We start from the raw sequence: 27,479 nt of genomic DNA on the forward strand, positions 1-27,479 counted from the left end.
CTGATGAGCCTTACTACTAAAGTACTAAAATAAATTTAAGTAAAATGAAATGTACTTTGTTATATTTTTTAAATAAGTAATGCACCGGAAAAAAACAGTTCAAAAACATATTACTTCAACTTGTACAATAATTTAAACAACAATATAGTTGTGTCATAAATCTAAGTTAAAAATTTTAAGCTTTATTTTTCAACAGTCAACGTAAAACCTTATCAATTGTAAATCTTGTGTTATCATTATATTTCTATTTTTAGGCAACTAATTTCAATATAAGTCCTGTTTTATTACTATTTTAAGTTATTAACTATCATAATTTTTTTTTCTAGTCTATATTACCAATAAATTTCTTAAAAATTTAACGTAAGCATTAAATTTTTAGTTAATTTTAGCATTATTAAATTTTATTTTTTGTTGTTAAACCAAAGTTCAATACTTTGTTTTTCGATTTGTTTTATTTAATATTTTTACTTAACTTCCATTTATTTTGTTCAAAAACTTTTTTCAGATTTATATTACAACTGATGATCTCCTATATGCCAATATAAGAGTGAAACATTGTTTTATTAAAAATAAACTGTGAAAATAAATAATAGATTGGATAGTTATATATAACAACAATGATAAAATGTAGTTTTCTATTTAATACGATGTAAACCAGGATTTCTAGTTTTTTTTTATCAAAAGGCCCCCTTTAATGAAATAAAAAAAGCTATGGCCTTTTCCAACATAATTTCACATAAAACTACCATTAAAAACGCTTATAAACTTTTTTTTTGTTCTACATCATCAGCTCCAGAATATCTCGTGTAAGTTTAAAAGAACAGTCTTGTGGCTCCCCCTATAACCCTCAGCTTTTAATACTAAGAATTTTGGCTCGTCTGACACATTGTCTGATATGTTAGTTGTCTCAGGGTTACTTATAAGTATGTGCTTAATAGCATCCAAAACCTTTTTAGCAGCTTGAGCACCCTTTGGATGCTCAGTAACTAATCTCGAGCGGCCATAGGCTGATAAAGGTATGGGTTTCTTGCTGCTAGCGTTCATATTCATTTATCGGTGTTTTTACTACTGGTAGTTTTAACGAAAGTATATTAAAATTACCCGTACCTTATAAGAGGTGTAATATAATCTAGCCGATAAATAAGTGCTAGAAATATAAGCTTTACTAGGTTAAATTCTAGGTAGTAAACAAATTCTAATTAATACTACAATTTGTTTTACAAGATGAACGATCTACGCTCTTAGAAAATAAGCTAAATGACTTGTTAAATGAAAATCAGTGACGTCGTCGAGAATATAGCACAATGCCCGATAACGAATAAAGCTAAATAACAAGCGACTCAAAAAAACGTCTCAAACATATTCAAATATAGGATTCGAAAACTAAGCACATACGCCTACACACGCTTAACCTTACGCAACAAAACCGCTTCTCTCGCGGTGTTCAGCTTTTTATATCGTTTCCGCGTTTTTCGCGTGTTTCTAAAACTCTTTTCATAACGAGACAAAGCAGATATGCTTACATCCCTTTTATAGCTTATGCCCCCCTAAATATCCTAAAAATTATCCATAATATCTAAACCTTCCATTAAAAACACTTATGACCTTATTTTTTGCTCTTTGTCGTCATCCTTAGAATATATAATTTAAGTTTCAAATTAAGACCTCATGCCCCCCCCCCCCCTCGGCCCATTTGCTCCTTATGGCACCCAAGGGGGCTACTTGGCCCGCGTTGGGAAACCATGAAGTAACAATACAAAATAAATTTATTATATAGATATCAAAACGAATAATTCATTTATTAGGACTTAAGTTAATCACTATAAATCTCTGCTCTTAATACTAACATTTGTTCGTCTGGCAACATTTTGTGTCGGTCAGATATGTTAGTAAGCTCAGGGACACATGATTGACTATATTTACTAGCATCCAAAGCCTTTTCAGCCGTTAGTGCACGCATAGAGTACTTAGTCACTAAATTCGAAAGGTTAAAGGCTGACAAAGGTATGCGGTTCTCGCTGCTAGTTCTCATAGTAAGTATCAGTGATTATTACCACTGATAGAGTTGGATAAATATTCTACATTTAAGCCTACGTTATAAAGTATTTCTATAATCTAGACTGGCCTTCTAATTAGGTATTATAAGTGTCTAAGACTAACTAGATTAATTTGTAGTTAGTAAACAAGTGCAAATTATCACTCACAATTTATTTTACAATATAAACAAACTACGATCTTAAAAAGAACGCCAGAAAATAAGTATAATATAAAATAAGTAGCTCGCTGAACGAAAATCAGTAATGCGCAAAGTCAAGAAACTTAAGCAATGCCCAATAATTACGCTCTCTTGCGGTGTTCGACTTTCTATACTGTTTCCGTGTTATTCATTTGTGTTATAAATCTCTTCAGAACGATACAAAGCAAATATGCTAACAACTACCCTAGTCTTGCTAAATCGTTCTGAATTCAAAGTTTAGAATTTATATTCAAGGAGTAGTTACTTTATTCGCAAAACACAGTTTATGACCGGTTAAGTCGAGCGAAAATTTTTGCTGAACGCACTTAATTCTGTTATTTTATTAGGTATAGTATACATTTATTCGATCAATTCGAAGAAAATTAATTGAGATATTTTATTAAATTGTATTGCAAGCCCTTTTTTAAAACTTTACAACTGCCCTGAACTCTATACGACTGCCCAATTCGGATTCAAGAAGTTATCGCTGCAGAAGTAACAACCTAAAACTGTATTAACAAAGTAACAACTAAAAAAATTGTGTTTAATGTTGAAGTCTAAACGTATAAAACCTAAAGAAATACTACTTATACATCTAAAAACAACTGAACATATTTCTCTCTTCGGACAATTTTGAAGCTCTTTCGTAAAAGTGCCTGCTTTTTTTTCTCTCATTCTCTTTAGACAAAATGGCAGTATGCCTTAAGTCTGAGTTACTTTGTATATTTTAAACTATTCAAATTATTGTTTTTGGTACAATACAATTTTCCCTCTAAAGTTTACATAAGTTCATTTAGTAAACATATTTATTTTAGGATAGTTTTGAGAACATTTCTGTAATCCTCCGTTTAAACATGAAATTCAATGCTGAGTTTGTAGTTTATTATTATATGAGGCTTAGATAAAGTCTTGACTATATATGTAACCTTATGCTGTAAGACAGCTTTTTAACTTAAATATTGAAAGTCATAGCGCTATAAAATTATTATACATTGTCGTAGACTAAGTGTAAAATAATTGGTGGGCATTTCAAAACTATATATCTTAACTTACAGCAGAGGTAGTTGATCAGGAATACCTTGTCCATAAAATTCCGGATTAGAAGGAATTATCGGACCTTTTTATATATTGCTTCATATAACTGCTTTTTTTGTGCCTGCTAGCATTTTTTTTAATCATTTGCAACTTAATACATATAAATTACTCATGTTTATTTTATATTTTATTTCAAAAAGCTTTTGAAAATATACGAGTTTTGTTGTAAGTGGTAAATGTTAAATGAGCTTGGAAAAATTATGGTTAGTAAAACAGACATTTTTTATTAATTTTTTCTATTTAGACATTACACTTATATTATGAAAAGTAAGTTATCAAAATCACTACGCAAAATTTAAATATTATTTTTAATAATATTTAAACACAACACGAAAGAGCACAAATAAAAATAATAAATACAAAAGAAACTGTATCTTTTCCAAATCACTAACTACCAAACGTAAGAAAAAGTTGTTTTTGCAACATACGAAGCTAAACTGGTAAAACAGAAACATAGATATCGATTTTTGTATCGATATATAAAATGATTTTTATTTTTTATATTAAATGAGAGTTAATTTTTGTTATTCGTTTTGATAAATTAATTTCCATCTTATAAGCCCTAGAATACTACTAATTTCTTTAATGTTGTAGAAATACAAAACAAACTGTATCTTTTCCAAAGCACTAACTACCAAACGCAAAAACAATTTTTTTTTGCAACATACGAAGCTAAACTTGGTTTAAACAGAAACCTAGATATAGATTTTTGTACCAATTTCCAAAAAAAAATTTTTATAAAATAGGAGTTAATTTTTGTTTTTTTATTTATAAATTAGTTTCCATCTTTTAAGCCAGAAAATACTACTAACTTGTTTACTTTTATTAGAGTTTTTTGATAAAGTTAAAATGGTACAAAAATCGTACTACATAGTCTTCTAATAGTTAGGAGTTATGAAAGATACATGATAACAGCATTACTACAAGCTATCGTAATTGATTTTTGTATTACTATGTTTCCGTCTAATAAACCTTTATTAGTTTTATATTAAAAAAGCAAACATTTTTTTAAGTATACTAAAAATATTCATAGCTCATCTTGCTTTTTAACTGTATTTGATATTTTTTACATGTTTGGTGCATTTTAAAAGGGGAACAGTTAAATTAGCACTTTACCGTCGATTTATCTTAACAACCTCAGGCGAAGTTGGGTTACCCAAACTTAATTATGACGTGAAAACTTGTTTGGTCTTTAGTTAGTTTAAATTACATTTTAGATTTATTATAATACAAAATTACAGACAGATGTAAATACTTCTTATGTTCAAGGAAAATATTATATAGTTTGGCGTACAATACAAGTAGTTTGTACAAAAGTATTTCACATCTACAAAGTATAGAAGATAAGCTGTCTAGATACATAGAAGCATATACTGTAGCAAAAACCAAGCACGTTAGTTTAATATTTGCTTCAAAAATGCTACACTTTTATAACTCTAATTAATTTGAAGTTTATAAAAACTATTATTAAGTCCATGTAAAATTATAGAGGTAAGACAAAATAAAATATATAAGATATAGGCAAATTATATAAAGTAAAATTCTTAAATCGGTTCAGGATGTCTCGTTACAGAGAACCTGATGTGATGTTTAATTATCCAATCTAAATTGCTAATGGTAATTAAATGGGGATAGATATTTTTAGATAAGATAAATACATCTAAGATACTTAAAAGTCAACAAAAGTTTAATTACAAATATAAAATAGTCACACGACACACTAACTAAAACTACAGTTGAACACAAGTAACAAGAAGTATCTTAAACTAAAGAAAACGAAGTATTTCAGACTTAAACTAAAACATTTTATAATACAACATTTCGAGCTTTACCACACACCAATGATACTGCTACTGCAAGTAAATGCAAGTCAAATTCGGTTTTATAAGCACTAAAACAAATGTAACTCCTAACAATAAAAAATGTTTGTTTTTTTAACACTGGAAGCACGTCACGAAATCTGCGTAAAACAGTTTACAACATCCGCTTTTAAATAAATTTGGAAAAGCTTGTTTTGAGAATAATGAAAAATATTTTTATTGTTACAAAAAGTTATATATTTATTCACGAGCTTTAAAATATTAAAATGAAATGTTAGTTTCATTACAAGGACACAGTAGATGTGCTTTGAATTAAAAAAAAATGTCGTTATATACATAACCAATCAAAGAATTCTTATATAAAAGAATCTACATTTTTTTTTTGAGCGTTAAAGTTTGTAGTACTTTCAAGAGTGTTAATCTGATTATCAATAAACTTGGACAAATATTTGCAAGTAGATTAAAATAAAAGAAAAAATAAATTATGACGTAGTAATCCAACAAGTTTTTAATTAGTTTTAAATCAAGTAAAGGTATGTGAGTAAAATATTTTTTGTATTTTTCTAAATAAGCAGTAAATTTAAATGAAATAAAAAATTCCTTCACAAGTACTTAAAATAAAAACTATCTTATTAAAAAAACTATTTGATGTAATTAAAGGTATTAAAGGTGATACTCTTATCGAGGAAAGTATAAAAAAAATCTTTTTGAATCAAAAAATAAACTGTTGTAGTGAAACCAACAATTAATTTTATAGAATTAAAGAATGTGAAAAGATACAATTTTTTTTGTAAAAACAAAAATATAAAATTGTCACTTTGAAGTATCGTAAACAAGTATTATAAGAATAAATAAACTGTTTTATTACAAGGAGCTACGTTTTTGGAAATGCTTATGAAACAACATTTTACTTGCATTTTCTCGCAGTAATTGGTGTTGATGTGTGATATTATGTTGTGTTACAAACACGTTAGATTTAAAATTGAAATACTTATTTAACTTAAGTCCTAAGATACTTATTAGTATTCTTATTGTTTTTTTGTGTTTGATTGTAGTTTTAGTATAATGTGATGTAGTGATCATATTTATTTGTGATTTTTAGTTCATGTAAATAAAATAATTGTTTTCATTGGCTTTTTTTATTAATATAAAATTTTTTCCTTAATAAGAAGCTTTCTATTGTAAATTATTCGTCTTAAACTGATAACGATTAAATAAATATAAAAACTTTACCGAAGCAAAACTTAAAATAAGAAACTATTTGTTGTAAATTATTGGTCTTAAAGTGTTTTACTTACTGACTATTATCGATGAAATAAAAATAATAGTTGTTTGAAACAACATTTAAAAACTATTATAATTAAAGAGTTAAATTAAGGTTTATTAAAATTAAAAAGTTTAATAAAAATTCGCTGTAAATTGATTGTCTTAAAGTGCTACTATTGTCGATAAAAATGTAATATCGTTCTGTCTGTATTTATTTTTTCTAGTAATAGAATATTTTATTTGTTTGTTTTATAAATAATTTATTTAAATTTTTTCATTTATCTGTAAAAATAACTGATTATGCTTTTCAGAGTTTTCGCTCGATGCATAATGTTTGTTTGCATAGTGTATTTTAAGTGCAGCTCGATCTTTTGTTTTGCTGAGGGTCATGTTTTTTTTTTTTTTATTATGCATTACGTTTGGAAAAAAACATAATTGTCTGTCCAACATAGTGCTTATCACATTCCTTAACTTTGACACATAAACTCCCAACGTTTTCGCAACTTAATAGTTTCTTTCAATATTTAATTTTTACCGCTTTTAAATTTTACAAAACTTTGTTTTTCGACCATTTCACCTCCCCCCTCGGTTGCATAAAACACAATTTCCACAAGGATGTGAACTGCATTTTATATGAGCTATGATCTTTTAATTGGTTACTTGGCAATTCAAATTGCAACAAATAAAAATATTTAAAAATGTTTTAAGGGCCATATCTCGAAAAGTAATATATTTTTGAAGATATTAAAAACTGATCTTGTAGGTATAAACAATAAATAATAATGATAGAAAAAAGTTTGAAAAAATCTTATTAACAAATAAAAAATATCATTACTTAAACTACTATATTTTAGTAAGTTTTCAAACTTAATTTAGCAACATCCCAAATTTGTTAAATATTTTACTAAATAAAAAATGCTGTTGAAGGGTAAATAAAAAAAATTATGATGGTAAAATTTTTTGGGTTTTTTAATGTTTATCAAAAGAAAGAAATAACAATAACTCAGTGTTTTCAAAATTTGTATTGTAGGAATTCTATTTGTCAGAATTTGTATGGCCGTTCACCCCTTATAATTAGTTAAATTGTTGCAATTGTTTGTGGACGGTTATATACCACCAACACACTTGGGTTTAATTGTATTTGGTTTTAGCTAAAAAAAAAATGGAATTTTTTTGTTTAATAATGGAAAGTCACATCATCCACGCTCCATTTACAATTAATTCGTGTTTGGAGAGTCAATTAGACTTTGGAGACTATGGGACTGTCGCTATCTAGAAGAACTTTAAAATATATATATAAAGTTTTGCTTCTGCAGAGCTCTAGTCGAAGATGTGGTTAAAATTACAGCAGAATGGAAAAATTAGTTCGCATCATCAATGAAAAAGACAAGAGAATTTGCCGTGAATGTTAGTTTTTGGACGACGAACATCCCAAAAACTTAAAGCTAACAAACAAAGAAAGACAATTCAAATGTGTTGGTGGCTTATAAACGTCTACGAACAATTGCAGCATAATAAACAAATTCTAATATCATAGCCCACCAAGATAGTGTAATAAAAGGCGATCCATATCCTTGTATAAAACGTGTATAATTTAACAGAGAGAGAAAGTGTAATAATCAAAAAAATAAGTTTCATAAAATTGAAAAGCAAGTAAACTATAAAATTAAAAGAAATTTATTTTTGAAAATGGTTTTGAAAATTTTGGAGTTTATGTAGTAAAGTGTAAGGAATGTGATGAGCACTATGTTGGACAAAAAACCACGTTATCTACCCAAATATGGTGCTCTCACTGGCTTAACTGAAAAAACATGACTCTCAGCGAAACAAATGATCGAGCTGCACTTAAATTACAGTATGCAAACGAACATCCAACATCGAGCGAAAACTTCGAACAAGCAAACTCAGATATTTTTACAAATTTAACAAAAACCATAAGGACATGGATTATTAAGAAATCAAAATGATTAGTAAATTAAAGCAAAGATAAATATAAAAAAAACAATACTTTATTTCTATCAATAAAAGTATCTTTTAAAAATAATTTACAACAATACTATTTTATTAAGACAGTCTTTTAATTTTGTTTCAGAATTTTTTTGTCGTTTGTAGTATTAATTAGAGCATATAAAAAAATGTTTAAACGTGACCTAACTTTTTTATATAAAATTTTTTAAGTTTGTTTCATTTAAAAGACATAGAAACTTAATCGATTAAAACTTATATATTAGAAACTCTTTGTTTTATTTTTTATTTATGTAAAGTTTTTAACGGGCAACCTACTTAAAAATAGTTTGATTGTTCTATAATGTTTTTGACATACAGGAAATGGCTGAAGTTATGCTCAAGTGCTTAGAACATCAAAAATCTAAAGACCAAGTTGAAACCTTGCTTGTATTTATTTTGAATTTTCTTTATAAGTCAGTAAAAGAATTAGATGAATATAGCAAGTTTGTTTTTTATTCATTTACAACTTTTACTCTACTGTTGTGTATAATGAGTTAATTGATATATTTTCAATTTTTTTACTTAACTTAAGTTTATATTTTAGAATTTCTATTCATAGTTAAGTATTAGAAAAAGTTTATTTTTATCTATTGTTTCTAAATTTTTCTGCAGACAAGCTTTTATCGGATCCGGAAGAGAATCAGTTAACTTACCTCTATTTCGCCAAATATCCCAAATGAAACTTTTACTCGTAGAAGTTTTGTTGAGAGCTGAAAAAGTTTTTGCTTATGAATATCGTTTATCGGAAACTCAAGAACAACTAAAAAGTACTTAACCTTATTTTAAGATGCTAGTTTTCTAAAGCAGTGGTCGTCAAGGTGTACACTAGTGTACACGAAACTTTTTTTGGGGTACACGAAATTCTTAGAGTACACGAAACTTATTTAGGTTTATTTAAAAAAAGTATTTAAAGAATACTGATCTGGGGATTTTGTAGTAATTACGGAGAAGTGTTCAATTAAATAAGTATGTAAGACAAAGCCAATATAACTAAAATATCATTGTAAAAATAAGGTAAAACAAATAAAGAGGTCAATTAAAAAGAGGATCACATAAAAAGTTTCAGCTTCAGTTATTAAATAGTTTGCATGTAAATACAAACTGAGTTATGAATTTTAAGGAGAAATGTACTAATAAAAGTGTTTACGTAGTCCCACCACTAGCGGCGCATATTAAAATTAGATCTTGGGGTGCACCGATTTTATTTTTTGCTGCTTGGTGTACACAGAATTTGATTAGTTTGACGACCACTGTTCTAGAGTATAACATACAATAGTTTTTGCAATATGTATTTTAACCATCAAGACCTCTTTTAGTAGTTTTACCTTCTACTATAGACGTCAAAACTAGAATGGCCTTATAATCTTCTGATTCTATTTTTGACATTCTAATTTAGTCTATTATGATTCTATTATTTACTTGATATATAATCTTAATGTAGACTAGAAAGTAAATTTTTAATTTAATTTTAGTGATTTCAACGTATACTTCACTATATAATTTTAATAAAGAACAAAATACGATACACTAATAAGATTAGTATTACACTTACTTAACTACTTTCTACTGTTAATACTTAAAGTATATGTTCGGCACTCTAAGTTTATTTTACAATGTTTAACAACAAGCGATAAAAATACAGCCCTCAGCTATTCTTACTGAAGTCAGAGCCAAGCTAGGACTTGAAGCGTATGAAACGTCTAAAAGTCCACTTTGGTTGAACTACAATAGAAGTTTTTACTTGAAAAACGGTTGTTACAAAAAATAAAGAAAGCTGGAAATCAATACCGGTCAAATATACACTTGCTTCCGTTTTTGTGCGAACTACGTAAGCTGGAAAGTGTAATGAATTACGTTTGCTTTAGTTTTTCGGCGATTCTTATAGGAAAATAATTCACTGTAGATGCGTACTCGAAAAAACGGTTGTAGCGATCAACGAAAGTCGGAAAGTGCAATGAATTACAATTGCATTTGTTTCTCCGCGGTGTTTATTGAAGTCAGAGGACTACAAAATAAGTGCAATGCTGAGCAAACAGTCGCTAAAATAAAACGAAAGCTGAACGTATATATTCGCTAAAATACAATCTAAGTGACGTTCTCAACTAGACCGAAACACGTTTTGGTAAACGTTTTTCGAGGTTCAGTTTGTTACTAAGTCCAAGAATGTGTGATTCTAACAAAAAATATTGAAGTCTGGCTCACAAAGAATCTAAAAGTCTGCTCTTTAGAGAGCTAGGAGCATTATGACACATAATACGGTAATCTTCATGAGCCGTTGCCCATTCGGTAGCCTCGGCCACAAACGCACTAAACGAAGTAGTACTCGTGTGTACCGAAGGTCTACCAAAAATAGGTGCTAAAAGATGATCACGTCTTTCAACAAATTCTTTAAAAGAATGAAAATTGCGATTTTCAGAACTGACCAACCCAAAGTGTTGTGCCACCTCGTCGGAAACCCAGTTCCCAACTATGATGTTATACTTGGTGCAGTCATCCGTGACATTTACTCGCTCAAATTCCCCGATGAAAGAATTCAGGGTTTGGCGCGGTTTCTTAATTTTAGTAAAACGGTGAAACCTACGGTCGAGGTTGTCCACGCCAGTGTCTCTAACAAAAGCACTGTTGTTGTGGACGTAAACCGGTTTGCGGTAGACGTAATGTCTAGGTTGCTCTAAGCACCGACCATCTCTGGTGTTGGAACTCTCGCAAACTGGCACGAAGCCTGTTCTTCGCTCGTCCCTGACCAGTTAGTCTTTAACGAGTTTTGATTAGATGTGATGATGAGTTATTTGGTTTTAAACTTAAAGGGGCATGACGTGTTGTTGGATGTAAGGGTGAGTTCTGTTGAGTTTTCAGACTGCTATCCCTGTCCCTTACCTCCTAGAGTTCCTGTTCTATCTTAGCAAGTCTTTGTAGAGATGCAAGTTCCTCTGCCTCTTGCCTGGCTTTCTCAAGCTCACGCGTCTTTTCAATTACCAAATTTCGACTTTCAAGCCATTCTTGCTCAAGCCTTGCCCTTTTGATCTCAAGCATTGTCTCTTTTTCTAAGTTATGTCTTTCTAGCCGCTTCTGCCTTGCCCTCTCGATCTCAAACGCCATCTTATTTTCTAGTTTTTGTCTTTCAAGCCGTTTCTTCTCCTACCTATCTCTCTGGAGTTCCAATTCCTGCTTTATAATTGAATATGCGTCCCTTACATGGTCACTTGAACCTATTGGGGGATCGGTTGCATGGTCAACATTGCTCTCTGTCCTATGTCCCTCAGTATCAACTCTATGACTTATATTGTTTGTAACCATGTCTATACTCATTTCTGACTCCATATTTTTTCCAGGTGTATTTCCATACTTGGGAGGGCCTGGTAGCACCAGCGTAACAGGTACTGCCTCAGAGTCACTTGCGATTCTAATAGTTGCAAGGCTCCGGCTAGTACTCTTCTCTTTACGATTTGTACTTATTCGTCTCTAACTCATATTCAATAACAACTATCAATACCAATATGAATATCAATAAAAATATGAGTATGAAAGTTATTTGAAATAGTAATATACAAATACAGAAAACTTAAACTATCACTAAGTTACTATTAAATTATAAACAACTATGAAGTTAATAAATTTTATTATTAAAAAAATTAGAAATGTAAAGTTGCAAACAAGGAAAATCAAAAGTAAGAAGCGAATAAACAAAACGAACAATTTGTTTTTAACCAGCGCTTCTTTGCAGATTCACCTATTTTCTCTCATGACATATCCATGTCTTCAAAAACAAAACTTATTATTAATACGTCATATGTTTTGAATTTAGCGTGCTTAGATTTGTTAACTATTTTGTACTTTTATGAATTTGAATTATAATACAACGTTACAACATTCTAGTGCTAGTTATTTGAACATTACGGTTCTAAGAAGATTGATTTTTAACTTAATCCTTAAGATCCAACATTTCTTTATTGACTAGGTAAGTAGAACTAATTCATAATGACTTCTTCGAAATTTGCATCAATTACTCCGATGAGAATTCTTTTATTCACTTATATAACTACTTTCAAATTTGTTTATTAACTTTCCCGAATCACTTTTATATGCTGCATGTTGTATATAGTAATAGAAAGTGTTTGAAGTATTGTTTTAAACTATGTTTTATGTCTTATCTAGTTCTTTACTTTTTTTATTTAGATATAAGTTTTTTAGATTGTTTTAATCTTAATTTCATATAAGCTTTAGGGTAATTTTAAACTTTAACTTTGTTTAAAACATGTCAATAATATATTTTTTTAAGAGATGTTTAAAGCTAAATTTATAAGTTTTAAAACCTTAAATCTTTTTTAAATTTTGAAGCGTCATAAATAATCCTTTTGATTGTTCTTTTTAATCTAACAGTCAAGTTTTTTATGTTAAATACTCGTTGTTTCCATAAGATAGATTTCTGTTAGAAGTTCAATTTAAGATTTAAATGGTCTTCAAATTGCAAGCATGTGTGGTAAAACTGATAAGTCATAATTGAAAATTTAAAATAAGATTATTTGTGCTATTGTAGTTTTTATTAATGAAGTGTACTTTAAAACTTTATAAAATTACATTTCAAAGCAACTATTTATTAAGTATTTTAAAATTCAGATCATCTAAGTTTTAGCAGCTTAATAAAACTTTAATTACATAAAATAAAATGTCAGTTTGTACTCATAAACAAAATTATAATAATAAATAATTGTAAAAATAACAAATTATACAGTATCCTTCTTTTATTACACTGACATATGTTTCTGTGTGTTATAGGATTAGCACACTTCAACTGAGCTATGAGTTGGAAGGAAGAACATAACTAATTATAACAATATTTTTAAAATTACTTTATTATTTTTTACCACAGATGTTTTTGTGTCAAAACTTTATTCCGACTAACGGCGTTTCACTGCTCTCATATAAATTTAAGAACTGATCTACGGAGTCTATAAAATATTAACACACATTAGAAAAAAAAAAGTACAATTATGTATAATATTTATGTGAGTAGTAACTATAAAACGAACTTTATGGTTTAAAACAAAGTTTGGAATAAAAACATAAAATTGTCTAAAAAACTACAAACTTAATAAAAGCATATACTAACCTCAAAAAAGCTCTAAAAATAGGCAAGTTTTGAAAAAATGAAACATAAATTGAGCTGTGCAGAAATGTTACGTCATAATAAGTTTAACAAACTAATCAGCTTTATAACATGTAGTATTAAACTTAGTGTTTGTGATTGTATATGAAAATGTTGTGAAATAAATAAGTGCATAAGTAGACAGAGTTATTTAAAGTAGAATCGTCGGTTGTGAGGACAAATATTCGATAAATCTTGCCGCTTATTCAGAAGTAGGTCTTTATCTTCTGCTGCAATTACTGCTCTTTCTGTATTGCAAGTTGGGCAAATTCTACTTACTCCGTTGGATGTATGTTTGATATTTGAAACAATATTCCACTCCATGTTTGGCCTTTTACCGTACCTGTGAAAAAAGTTCCAGACATAATACGATAAACGCGTGCTTTGTTTTTTATTCATATTTTATAAATTATGTTTACGGTTAGCATATCTATCTTTGAAACTACCTGCTGTACTTCCGATATAAATGTTATCAGGGTCCTTACTTTCAACTTTAACTTTATAAATTACATCTTTAATTAAACAAATACCTTTGAATGGGCAGTTATCTTTATTTATTTTACGGCAATTACAAGTTTTAGGCATATTACTTAACTTATCACTATTGAGTTAGTTGGTTTTGAATATTTATTTATAATATTATTGTTATGCATTTTACTTATACTTATGGCACAATTATCACTTAATTGTTCTAAGTTTTCTTTTATCATTTTAGCAATACTTCTAATTAAACGTTATTTATTATAATCTAAACTATTTTTAATACTATTGATACCAATATTTTTATTATCATTACTATTAAGGTTATCATTACAGCTTATATCTTTTATGTATACAGTTTTAATAGGTTTTTCATTATTGTTACCATAGTTAAAATTACTACTATTAGGATTATCATCATTACTACTGTTATTATCGCTACTATTAAAATTATTATTTTTATTATTAATATGATTAGAATAATTAAAAATATTATACATATCCACGTTATCATTACTATCCTTATTGCTAGAATTATAATTCGTATTAGCTTTGATATGTCTATTTTTAAACTTTGAAATTACTGTTTTGTTGTGCGATTGTATTAAAGTTTTAACATTACTCATGCAACTATAAGAAATTTTAACTGTCTTTCTATTTAAAAATTTATTATAAAAGTGGCTATCGGGGAAGTGTTTATCAACTAGCTTTAAAAATTCTTCACCTAAGTTTATATTAACTGAAGAGCAATATGGAGAATTATACCACATTATATGTCGGTTACGCGGTTTTTTGCGTTTTTTATCTACATCTAGTTTTTCATATTTTAATATACATTAAAAACCTCGATATTTTAATTTAGTTTCGTATGGTGCTTTTATTTCGTTAAATATCTTTTCATTCGAAGAAAGGGTACTTAAACGTTTTTGTGTCATTACTGGGAGGCATTTTTTTACATGATAAGGGTGGTCAGAGTTAATATCAATAAAGTTTAATAAAGAATTTGGTTTACGGTAAGTACTATTAGATAAATTTAATGTAACATCTAAAAAATTCGTTATTTGCGCTCCTATTTCTAAAGTTATTTTAAAACCGATATCAGACATCAATCTAAACGTAGACTTTTTAATTTTTTTGTAAATAAGAGGTTTTGAGAGATCAATGACACCGAGTCCATCATCTCTATACAATCCACAATTATCAAAAGTACTTTTGAGTTTATCTAGGATGTATAACCCTACAAGATCGCATATCTCCGCTCCATCATTTTTCTTCCATACATCATCACCCGAAAAAAGCAAAGAGTCACACGAATTGAATATAATTTGCTTTTTTCGGGTGATGACGTATGGAAGAAAAATGATACCGATAGTTTTTTTGATATACCAATGGGTAGTTTTTATGGAGCGGAGGTATGCGATCTTGTAGGGTTATACATCCTAGATAAACTCAAAAGTACTTTTGATAATTGTGGATTGTATAGAGATGATGGACTCGGTGTCATTGACCTCTCAAAACCTCTTGTTTACGAAAAAATTAAAAAGTCAACGTTTAGATTGATGTCTGATATCGGTTTTAAAATAACTTTAGAAATAGGAGCGCAAATAACGAATTTTTTAGATGTTACATTAAATTTATCTAATAGTACTTACCGTAAACCAAATTCTTTATTAAACTTTATTGATATTAACTCTGACCACCCTTATCATGTAAAAAAATGCCTCCCGGTAATGACACAAAAACGTTTAAGTACCCTCTCTTCGAATGAAAAGATATTTAACGAAATAAAAGCACCGTACGAAAATGAATTAAAAAATCGAGGTTTAAAATGTAAATTAAAGTATGAAAAATTAGATGTAGATAAAAAACGCAAAAAACCGCGAAACCGACATATAATATGGTATAATTCTCCATATTGCTCTTCAGTTAATATAAACTTAGGTAAAGAATTTTTAAAGCTAGTCAATAAACACTTCCCCGATAGCCACTTTTATAACAAAATTTTTAAATAGAAAAACAGTTAAAATTTCTTATAGTTGCATGAGTAATGTTAAAACTTTAATACAATCGCACAACAAAACAGTAATTTCAAACTTTAAAAATAGACATATCAAAGCTAATACAAATTATAATTCTAGTAATAAAGTTAGTAATAACGTAGATATGTACAATATTTCTAATTATACTAATCATATTAATAATAACAGTAATAATAAAAATAAAATTTTTTATAATAGTAATAATAACAGTAATAATAATGATAATCCTAATAGTAAAAAATTTAATTATGATAACAATAATGTAAAACATATTAAAACTTTAAACATTAAAGATATAAGCTATAATGATAACTTTAATATTAATGATAATGAAAATATCCATATCAATAGTACTAATAATAGTATAGATTATAATAATCAACGTATGACTAGAAGTATTTCTAAAATGATAAAAGAAAACTTAGAACAAGTAAGTGATAATAGCGCTAAAAGTATAAGCAGAATGCATAACAATAAAACTATAAATAAATATTCAAAACCAACTAACCCTAATAGTAATAAGTTAAGTAATATGCCTAAAACCTGTAATTGCCGTAAGTTAAACAAAGATAACTGCCCATTAAAAGGTAATTGTTTAATTAAAAACGTAATTTATAAAGTTAAAGTTAAAAGTAAGGGCCCAAATAAAATTTATATCGGAAGTACAGCAGGTAGTTTCAAGGATAGGTACGCTAACCATAAACATACTTTTAAAAATATAAATAAAAAACAAAGCACGCGTTTATCGGATTATGTCTGGAGCTTTTTTCACAGGTACGGTAAAAGGCCAAACATGTAGTGGAGTATTGTTTCAAAGATCAAACTTGCATTCAACGGAGTAAGTAGAATTTACCTAACTTGCAATACAGAAAGAGCAGTAATTGCAGCAGAAGATAAAGACCTACTTCTGAATAAGCGGCAAGATTTATCGAATATTTGTCCCCATAACCGACGATTCTACTTTAAATAACTCTGTCTACTTATGTACTAATTTATTTCACAACACTCACATTACAAACACATACACTTACAAGCTTAATACTTCATGTTTTTAAGCTGTATAAATTATTGACCAATTTGTTAAATTTATTATGACGTAACAATTCTGCACAACTCAATTTAATTTTCATTTTAAAAACTTGCCTATTCTTAGAGCTTTTTGAGGTTAGTGCCTACTTTTATTAAATTTTTATTATTTGTAGACAATTTTATAATTCTATGTTTTTATCCCAAACTCTGTTTTTAAACCATAAAGTTCATCTATAGTTACTACCTACATAAACACTATACATAATTATACATGCTTTTTCTGCTTTTTTTCTAATGTGTGTTAATATTTTATAGACTCCGTAGATCTGTTCTTAAATTTATTTGAGAGCAGTGAAACGCCGTTAGTTGAAATAAAGTTTTAGCACAAGAACATCTGTGGTATCTATTCCGATAAGCTTAGCTTATCAGGATCTCCAGGATTTAACGCCTTTTAACGTTACATCTTATAAATATATATATAAAATTTAGCTTTAAAAACAAAAAATAATGAAATCCTATCTCTCTAAATAAAAATAAAAAGTTTTTTAAACAAAAAAAAAAACAAACATAAAGAAAACGAAATGTTTTGACCAAGTTTAAAGACAATTTAACGGAAACATATCACTCCTATCAACTTGTTTTTATTGGAAGTTTTACTAAAATAAGAAAGAATAGACGTTTGTTTTATAGTTTTTTCACGTTTTTCAGAAGAAAACTCACGGAATTTAATAAGTTGTGAAACTTTTTTTTTGGCGTGGCTTCTGGCTAACACCGACAATAAGCTAAAAAATCATCTAATAACTAAACTAGTTATGAACAAAAATAGAATGAAATCTTTAGTAGTATTAATACGTCATAAAAAAGAACAAAGTTGTTGAATATACAAAATTACTTAAAATTTTCTTACAGCATGAAAGCTTAAATATTTGTATCATACAAAATGTTAGAGTTTAATGTTAAAAATTTGTTGAGTTTTCTTCTGACCGAAACTGTCCGGATAAGTGAAGTTCGGATGAATGAATAAGCACTGTATTGGCCAACTGTCAGGATGTGACATCAATTATAGATACGACTTTAATAATTTAACAGTAAAGCTTGCCTTTTGTAAGATCTTGTTTTCTCAGTTTTTTTAAGTCTTATATAGTAAAAAAAAGTGTTTTTAAGCACTTTTTTATTATATTCTTTATTATTCTATATAAACTTATTACTTTTGTATGTTTATATTAAATAGATAGTTAAACAATTTAAAATTTATAATATTTTTATGTGGCTAATTTTGACAGTTCACGGCTGTATTCTTTAAACAGACTTTATTTAATTCTAAGTTCTTTTTTGTAAGTTCTTAAACATTTTTTTTTTACACGTTAGAATTACAAATCTGTTTTAAAACTAGTATAATTTAAAGCAATTATTTAACTTACAGGTAAAACAGAAAAAATAGTTAACAAATATTGTAAAGATGATTCAATATTAGACAAAATGGGAAGCTGCGAATGGAAAGATTTAAGGCCTAACCTTCTTCATATGAGCTTCACTATATTAAACTCCGTCTACTGCAACAATACTGTTCACAGTGCTAATCTAAAGTTTACTGCATTTTATACATTTAAATAAAAGTTTTAAAATATTGTATACACCATTGTGGGCTGGCAAGCTGCATTTGCCATTTTAGTGACAAAATTTTAACCGAAAATTTTATTTATTTGCTTAGAGATGGATTTTTTCTTTTAAACACTTTTTGGTTCTACTCTTCTTAAAGTAAATTAAAAGTTACGTTAGCTTGTATGTAAAAAAAATTGGATGTTTTGAAGTTTAAAAATAACTCGAACAATTCTAAAACTTACGTGTAGATTAAGGCTTAAAGCAAGTGCTAAAAAGTATCTTAAATTAAAAGCTTTTTTACGGAACTTATGTTTACTTTAAGCACGCTAATTTTTCTTTAATCATGTTCGTATTATGCATCATAATATCTTAACCATTTTTTTTCAAGTCTTAAATGTGTACGTTATTTAAACTCTTTTTTTCACTTAATAAGGACATAAACTCTGTTTAATAAAACTTTGTACAAACTAGAATTAAATTGAAAATGACTGATTTCTAGTGATCTACCAAATCCATAAAATTACAACCCGGCAGGATCCGGATCCTAAAAATTTTAAGTTGATTGTAGTGTAAATAGAATAAAAGCTTACACGTAACAATTCAATATTACAATACTTCTAATTTAGTAAGAAAGTTTGAACAGTATTTGAATAATAGAATAAAGAAATTTTATTCTATTATTCAAATACTTAATTGAAAAACGAAAAAAACATTCACGTTTTGCTAAAAAAATCAAGCGACATACATGAGATATAAGTTTAAATTTTTGATGTGATTACAAAAACATTTACGACAAACTTGTACTTTTGTTATTTGTATTCTCTAAAAAACTGAAAAAATCTATTCATCAATTTTAGTAACTGCTTAAAATAGATAATGAAATACAAATAATATTATTATTATTATTTATTTGTAGCTTTGAAACTCGTTTTCAAATCATACATTCATTATTCTATCACAGAAATTATTATAAACTTTATAAGACACTACAATCAAAAACTAATGTTATTAACTATTAAGGCGCAAAAGAGCTGTAAAAACTTTTACACTGTAGAAATTTCTTAGCAATAACTTAGGTATAAAAACTGGAAGTAGATAAAGTGAGTAAAGTAAACTCAGTGATCTACCGGATCTATAACATTAAGATCCAGATATTTTTAAAAAGTTACGATTGTGCCGAGTCCGGATCCGAATCTTAATTTCAAACTATTTTCTTAAAAGATCCTGTTTAACTATTGTCTGCTTGTTTGCAAAAAGATACTTGGAAAAAATAAAGTTTTCCTCTAACACTATTTAAAGTCTAGCGCCGCGAGAGCAGAGCGCAGTATTAAGTCTTATTTTGAATATTACACCTACATTTTTGATATAAAGTAAACCTATCATACATGGTTCCCACTTCCCTATAATTCCCTATAAATTTGCAATATTATAAAAAATCCCTAGAAAAATTAAAAAATATGTGAAAATCTCTATAAATTACAGTAACCTCTCGCCTATTTACGCACATTGTATCCACAGAAAAAATGCGTAAAGATACGAGAGATCGTTAAGATACGAGATGTACCAAATATACTTACTATAATTGCTGTTTTTTTATATTGCTTACAGTTAAAAGCAGACTGAGGACTTTCCCACTTTTGACAATTTGTTTACTTTATTTATAAATATGAAAACAAAAGATAAAACTATACATAAATTAAAAAATAAGAATTAAAATTCATATAAAATAATAATACTTGTGGAAAATTTTACTAATTTTGATAATAAGAAAATTTTATCTTTATTTATATGTGAAATATTCGGTAATTAACATTTATATTCTGTTCTACTTAGCAAATTCAATTTATAATTAAGCATTTGTTTACGATTGAGAAATGGTGTGGTGTCTATATTAATCTATGTTTATTCATATATAGGACGAGAGTGCTGTATTATCTATTTGTGTTTTAAACTCTCATTATTTAACACAGTCATACTTCTTTCAGAATTTTAATTTAATCTCTTATTGTTAACAAAATTTCTGATATACTGAGGTATAATTAAATATTAATCAATAAGTCAAGGAATATAAGTTTACAAATTCTAAAGATATAGAGAGGCGAGTTAGCATTTAAAAACATACTTTCCATAAAACTATACAATAAACCTAATTTGTGCAATATTAAGAAAAGTAAAATTTTTTTTTTGTAATTTTAAGAATTCTAAAATGCGTAACTAAACGAGAGTGCGTAACGTCACGAGTGCGTAAAGATGCGAGAGGTTACTGTACGTTTTTTTTTTGCTAGGTTATTGAAGTTTGAAAGCCAAAACAGTGACACAGCGTGGTGAAAACACGCAAATTTCTTTTTTTAATCAAAACTTTTGCCATCTCAGAACAATACTATTGCTCCGTGGCGCCACCTACCAGATAAAATGTTTCCTTATTTAAATTAAACACACTTTATATAAATTTTGCTAATTTAGCTAAAATAAGTGCTCAAAAACGCTCAAACTTTTGTAAATTTTTTTATTAAGACTGTGCTTATAAACGGTTTATGACATATTTTACTTTATGCACCTTAAAAATTTAAAAATATGTTCGTAGGGTTTAATATTCATTGTTTTTTTTGATAATTTCCCTATAAATTTGTTATTTTATGGATTTGCCTTTTTTTCTGAAATTTTAGTGAACCCTGACATAGTAACAATTTAGTTTAAAAATAGTCGTAATACTTTAGTAAGTTTATCTTATGATAATCGAAACAGACACTAAGCATTAAATATGCAGATAAATGTCACATTCGCTTTAGTTATTAGTATAAACTTGTATGGATTTTTTCAGTTATAGTCAAAATATTACTTGCCAGTTTTAGCTAAAACATTTAAAAAATTAAACAATAGAAAAAACTTACAACAGTATGAAATGGTCATGTTTAATGGGTCGGGGACTTCGATTGCTTTCTGAAAAGTTTAATTTTGATCATATCAGTTACCAATGGAACATAGATAATTTGTTGACTGTAAGTGATGTCAATAATTTGTTTGACAATAAACTAAGTAAAAGACTTTTGAATGATGATTTTAACGAAGAAAGTGATCAAGGTTTGAATTTTTTTTGATTAAAATACTTAACTTTTAGTTTGAAAAAAAGTTTCTATTAGCTTTAACCATATAACTTAAGTTTACATATATTGTTTGTTTTTGTGTAAATGACCAAGTTTAACCATTTAATTATGATTTTTTGATTAGTAACCGATATTTTCAAAGTAAACCTTAAACAAGATTTAAGTTTAGAATTTTACTTATATTTCTAATAAATTTTACTTATATTTCTAATGATAATTTAAAACTGTTTTAAATTGTTATAGTTCTCCTTATTATACATTAGTGACAAACTAATTTAAACTTTGAAATAGTTTAAGCATTTATATTTACATAAAAATACTGAAGAACTTGAATAGTTGTGATTGCTTTTATTAAACAAAGTGTTTGTACGTAATATTATTAAATCACTAAAAATTTAAAACAGATGTATAATTAAAACAAAATATATAATAATTTTTTATATTAGTACTACTTTTATGTAACTTGTTTTTTAAACAATTAAGAAGTGTTCAAAGGTTTTTTGTATTAAAGCTTACTAAAATATTATAGACAAAATTTTTGTAAAATAATTTAATTTTGGAGTCAAAGTTTGAAGTTTTTTATTTTGTTCCCAAAAATAGCTTCATAATAATAGAATTTGGAAAGAATGTTTAAAACATTAATACTTTGTTTCAAATAGCATATATATCATATGATTAAGTTAAGATTAAATACAAAATAAGTTTTACATATAATAATTAGTTTATACTTTTTTTACATAAAATCAAGTAGAGTATTTTATGGTAAATAAAAAAAAGTCTAAAAGAAAGAGTAAGATTAGGAACTAGTTTTTGTCAAATATTTTAAACAAATAAACATAAACTTTAAAGCTAAATTGAAAATGCAACTGTTTATTAAATTACAATTTATGTTACATCACGCTTTAAAAAAATCTCATAACAAAGACTTTAAAGAACTTAATTTAAAAAAAAATATTAAAGAAAACTTTTTTATATAACCAAAACTTTCTACAAGAAGGGAGAAAAAACTTTTTATTGAGACAGAAACCTAAAATAAGTTCATAAATTGTGGAAAAAAATCCCGAAAACCAGTGGGAACTTTATCATTTGTGGCGAGCTCACATGATCTGTATACATAACAACTCAGCAAATACACAATGTATATGACATAGTTGCTAGCTAAATATGTTAAAATAATGAGCAAAATAAATATCTGTAAAATAAAACAGTATTAAAATAGATATAAGCGGAAACTTTTCAAAAAATATTAAATATAAATAACTTTTTGTGATCTTTTTATCCTCTTTAGTCTCAATAATTCTTGATTTACTCTTAGTTTCTTGATAATGAGTAAAAACCAAATTTTTTGATCATCACTTAGCTTTTCCTACTTATTCTATCTTATATAAAACTTTGCTAATACATTTGAGTGTTCTGATTACACATTGTGTTAGTCAGAAAGTGTGTTTGACACGGAATTACCTGTCTGAGTAGTTTTACTAGTATCTGAAGTCTTTTCAGTCATGGCGTGCTTAGTAAATATCTTAGAGAGGCTACTTGCTGATAAAGGCTTGACTTGTTTTTACTAGAACTCGTAGTTTATACTAAGAGTAGTGCTAATAGAGCGTAGTTATTTATATGTCTCGTTTACAGTAATTTTAATTTTATTTTAATCAATAGCATACTAATACTATTTATACAACTATTTAATTATTTTAGTTTAAGAAAATAATGATTATTATGTACTCAATGTTTATTTTACAACTAAATAAATGTAACGATAAAATATAGCACAACTTATATACAATACAGAGCTTGTATGTCACTTGTAAAGACGCTATCAAATTAGGTAAGTAGGTGCTTTCTTATCTCGGTATCTTGTTCTAAAGTCAAATTTCAGCTACAAGAAACGGTTACTACAGGAGTAAAAAAGCGTATTAAAACTTTATCATATAAAACGACTTAAGACCGCGTTGGTTTATCAACCTTGGTTGTACAATACCTTAGAAGCGGTCGTTTTGGTACTTAAACAAACAGAGCTATATTGGTAGTTGTTCAACTTAAAGCTAGGTTGTTTTTTATTTATAGCAAACAAAAATCTATCTTGGTGACTTATTCTGGGACCAATATTTCGATTATTTTTTATGTAAAATGACTACAAACCAACCCGCGAATGTACAACAAAAGTTGAACAACGCCTTAGATTAGGTTATTTTAGTAGATCAAACAGACGAAAGTCAATTTTTTCCGATTTCGTTTATATACTATATACTACAACCTAAAACACACTAGCTACCAAATTTAAGGTATTCAATTATTATCAAACGAACTTGATACCACAACTTAAGGTACTTCAAACGTTTGATAATTCTTGATCGAAGTAAAGCGATAAAACGCGCAACTTTCTCTGTAACTATACTTTCTCTGTACCTTTTTGCAACAGTAGCTATTTTTTCCGATTTATCTCTGACAGAGCACGGTAGTGTCACACTTACATTTAATCTCTTCAGGTAACGCTTGCAACCGTCTTTGTAACGTAGTCTTGGGCAACAGATAGCAAAGCCTGCGCTGGCTTAACGTGGTGTACATCGAACATAATAAATAAACGAAAATTGCTGAGACTTGTTGCTAATTTTGTACTGTCATTTAACTCTTAAAATGCTAACTAGTCATGGTTAGTTGAAGATGTTAACTTCTTATTTTCTGGTGCATTTAATAAGGTTCACTAATCGCTGTCGAACAACAAAGTGCTGTATACACATGCTACACAGCCTAATTTGTATGGATATATAGCCTTTTCACAGTTTCAATGTTCTTATCATCGATCTAAATTAAATAAATAATTAGGTATTAACTATTTTTCAAAAAGTAAGGCAAAGTTCAAACTTTATTCAAACTTGTGTATTCTAATACTACTAGTCTTTTTTTTTTTTAATTTTCACATCTTTTTAATGCAAAGGCTTTAATGAACAGTATTAAAACATCAAACTTGTTTAATTTTGTTTAATTTTAAGTACAAATTGATTTTGTTAATAACATGATTTTGATTGTCAGCTACGACTCGTGGCTTAAATAATTTATAAAATACAAACAGTTCAACAAATTATTTATTTTATAAAATTACCATATATTAATATTCTAATATTTGTTTTAACAGTTTATTACTAACAAAACAATGTTTCACTCCTATACTTGCATATAGTAGATCCTCAGTTGTTGTGAACAAATCTGAAAAAAAATTTGAACAAAATAAATGGAAGTAAAACAAAATTAAAAACAAAATATTGAACTAATGGTTTAACAATAAAATTAAACTTAAAGATACTAAACTTTAGTAAAAATATAATGCTTATGTTACGCTTTGTTGGTAATAAACTGTTAAGAAAATATTAGATAAAAATCACTTTAAGACATTTAAGTCGAGAACTTTAATTGTTTAATTTAAAACAAGTTACAATATTATATATTAATATTTTTATATTCTTAACTGTGGAACCGAAAAATAAGATTTCTAACGGCATATTTTCACCCACAAAAGCTTTATATTTGTCCTTTTATTTAAGTATGTTTTTAGTTAATTTCTCAAATTATAATAAAACTTATTTAGACTCGGATATAGAAAACTATAGTACCAATCATGGACCTGTTTACTTAACCAGGGAAGCAGAACACTTGAAAACTAATGCCAATAAACTAATCATCAATTCTGAAATTTCTATCATGTTTGTTTTACTTTTCTTTCTTTATATTTTTTTTAGATAATATTTATATTAGAGTGTTGTTGATATGGTTTCCGAAGTTTTTAAACATTGTGCACAGCAGTGTGGTTAATATTAATATTTATTTTAATTTATTGTATATTGGCTATTATTTATTGTATTTCAAAATGCTGTTGTAAAGTATACGTCAGTTTTTATTTGTTTACTTTTAAACAACGTCGTTAAAAATTTAACTAGTTTTTCAAACAAAAACAAAAAATTTTTTGTTTTAAAAAGTAACTGTATATATTTTCTTCTATTTTTCCTATGTTTTATTAAGGAAAATCAGCAGGGCTGCAAAAAAACTGGAATCCTGGAAACCCTGGAATTTGACGATTTAGGTTGAAAATGTACGGAGTATGAGAGATTTTGAAAAAAGCTGGAAATTCTGAAATTTCGAACAAAAATAATTAAAATCAAGGAATTAAAAAAAAAAGTTTACATCTAAAGTTATGAAATTTTGATTAGATACGAAAATCTATCACATTGAGTATATTGTTTATTGAACAAAAAAAAGCGCTCAAAAATTTGGTCCAAGGACCTGGTGTACGAAAAACCTTTCGGTTATCGAGTCATACACCAGGATACAGTTTAGTGTCATGTCCAGGACTATTGAAAATAGTTATCAATAAGTTTAATATTTATTAAATATTTAAAACACATTTAAAGTAGCTATTTTATTATATTTATTAATGTTACTTTATCTAAAAAGCTAATAAATTTTTAAAAACAAATTTAAAGTATCTTTTCAATGTTGTCATACTAATTTAGACAGCTTTTTACATTAAATTTAGTTTAAAACCAAAAATGGACCAAAAAACTCGTTCTTTAAATGACCTGGAAAAAATTCAGAAAACTTTTGGCAACCCTGAATAAAGTAATAAAGCTCAGAGCTGAAAAATAAACTCTTGATGTAGCTAGTATGATGTTTATTACAACTATTATTAAATTTAAACACAAGTAAGAAATTTTCCAAGTTTAAAAACTGATAGTTAAATTTTAGATACTGTTATAGAAATATTTTCATAAATCAATTGTTTCGCATTATGAATACTAAACTTGGTCTTAAACTCGTATACTATAATTATGTTTCTACGACAGTATATTATTTAAGTTCACATTCATAAAGCATCAGTTATTTGTCGCCAAATTTTAAAGTCTGATATAAAAAAGTTAAGGTTAAATAAAATAATTTGCGCAGTACTCTTTCTCTATTGAACTGGAATATTTTTATGTGTGTTAAACGAGTTAACACACATCAAAAGAGTTGTCAAGTAACTTTTTGGATCGTTTTATTACTATTTGGATCTTGATAACTCCGTTGAACTCTCTTTATTAACTCGTGTTAAGCACACAGAAACATATGTCAGTTCAATAAAGAAAAAGTACTGCGTTAATTATTTTCATTATATATTCTAGCGAGTTTGCCTCGCTAAAATCTTTATTAACAAACGATTAGCTTGGAATTTTAAATACTAAAGATTAAATATAGTGATATTTTTAACTTTAAGATTATCTTTGTTATTTTACACAAGTTTTTTTTTTACGGTATTTTTATAAGCTTATATTTTGCTAATATACATTTTGTCAAAATTGTTTTAACCTTTTCAACTTAAACCACATTTTATAATATGTTTTAAAATTTAATAAGAATAAGTACATAATAAACATGCATTACTTAGCGCAAAAACAGCCCTGTTTATAAAAATTCTATTATAAAGTATGAACTATTTAAAGACATTAGTTTATATTTCTTCGTCCTTAGTTAGCACCAGCCTAACAGTATTGTTTAAGTTTGTATTTCTTAATCAATATAGCAACAACTGCTAATAAGTTACTACTACATTTTTACAAAAGTAGATTACTTCAAACAATTGAAAATAGTTTTACAATTTTTAAAATAGTTTAAGTGTGAGTA

At 27.4% G+C, this 27,479-nt stretch overlaps 1 protein-coding gene across 1 annotated transcript in view; it reads left to right on the forward strand.

Annotated features, from left to right (window-relative positions):
• LOC145833723 (cilia- and flagella-associated protein 46-like) overlaps window positions 1–27,479 on the forward strand; it is a 148,969-nt gene that overhangs the window by 102,726 nt on the left and 18,764 nt on the right. The window contains exons 40-45 of the mRNA XM_082940879.1: window positions 4,573–4,724; window positions 8,743–8,867; window positions 9,037–9,191; window positions 18,542–18,704; window positions 21,617–21,801; window positions 25,411–25,525. Coding sequence (XP_082797005.1) covers window positions 4,573–4,724; window positions 8,743–8,867; window positions 9,037–9,191; window positions 18,542–18,704; window positions 21,617–21,801; window positions 25,411–25,525 — 895 coding nt within the window. The remainder of the gene's footprint in view (window positions 1–4,572; window positions 4,725–8,742; window positions 8,868–9,036; window positions 9,192–18,541; window positions 18,705–21,616; window positions 21,802–25,410; window positions 25,526–27,479) is intronic.

This window comes from Thalia democratica, chromosome 4 (genome assembly GCF_965202585.1).
Source record: "Thalia democratica chromosome 4, ktThaDemo2.hap1.1, whole genome shotgun sequence".
NCBI classification, from domain to species: Eukaryota; Metazoa; Chordata; class Thaliacea; order Salpida; family Salpidae; genus Thalia; species Thalia democratica.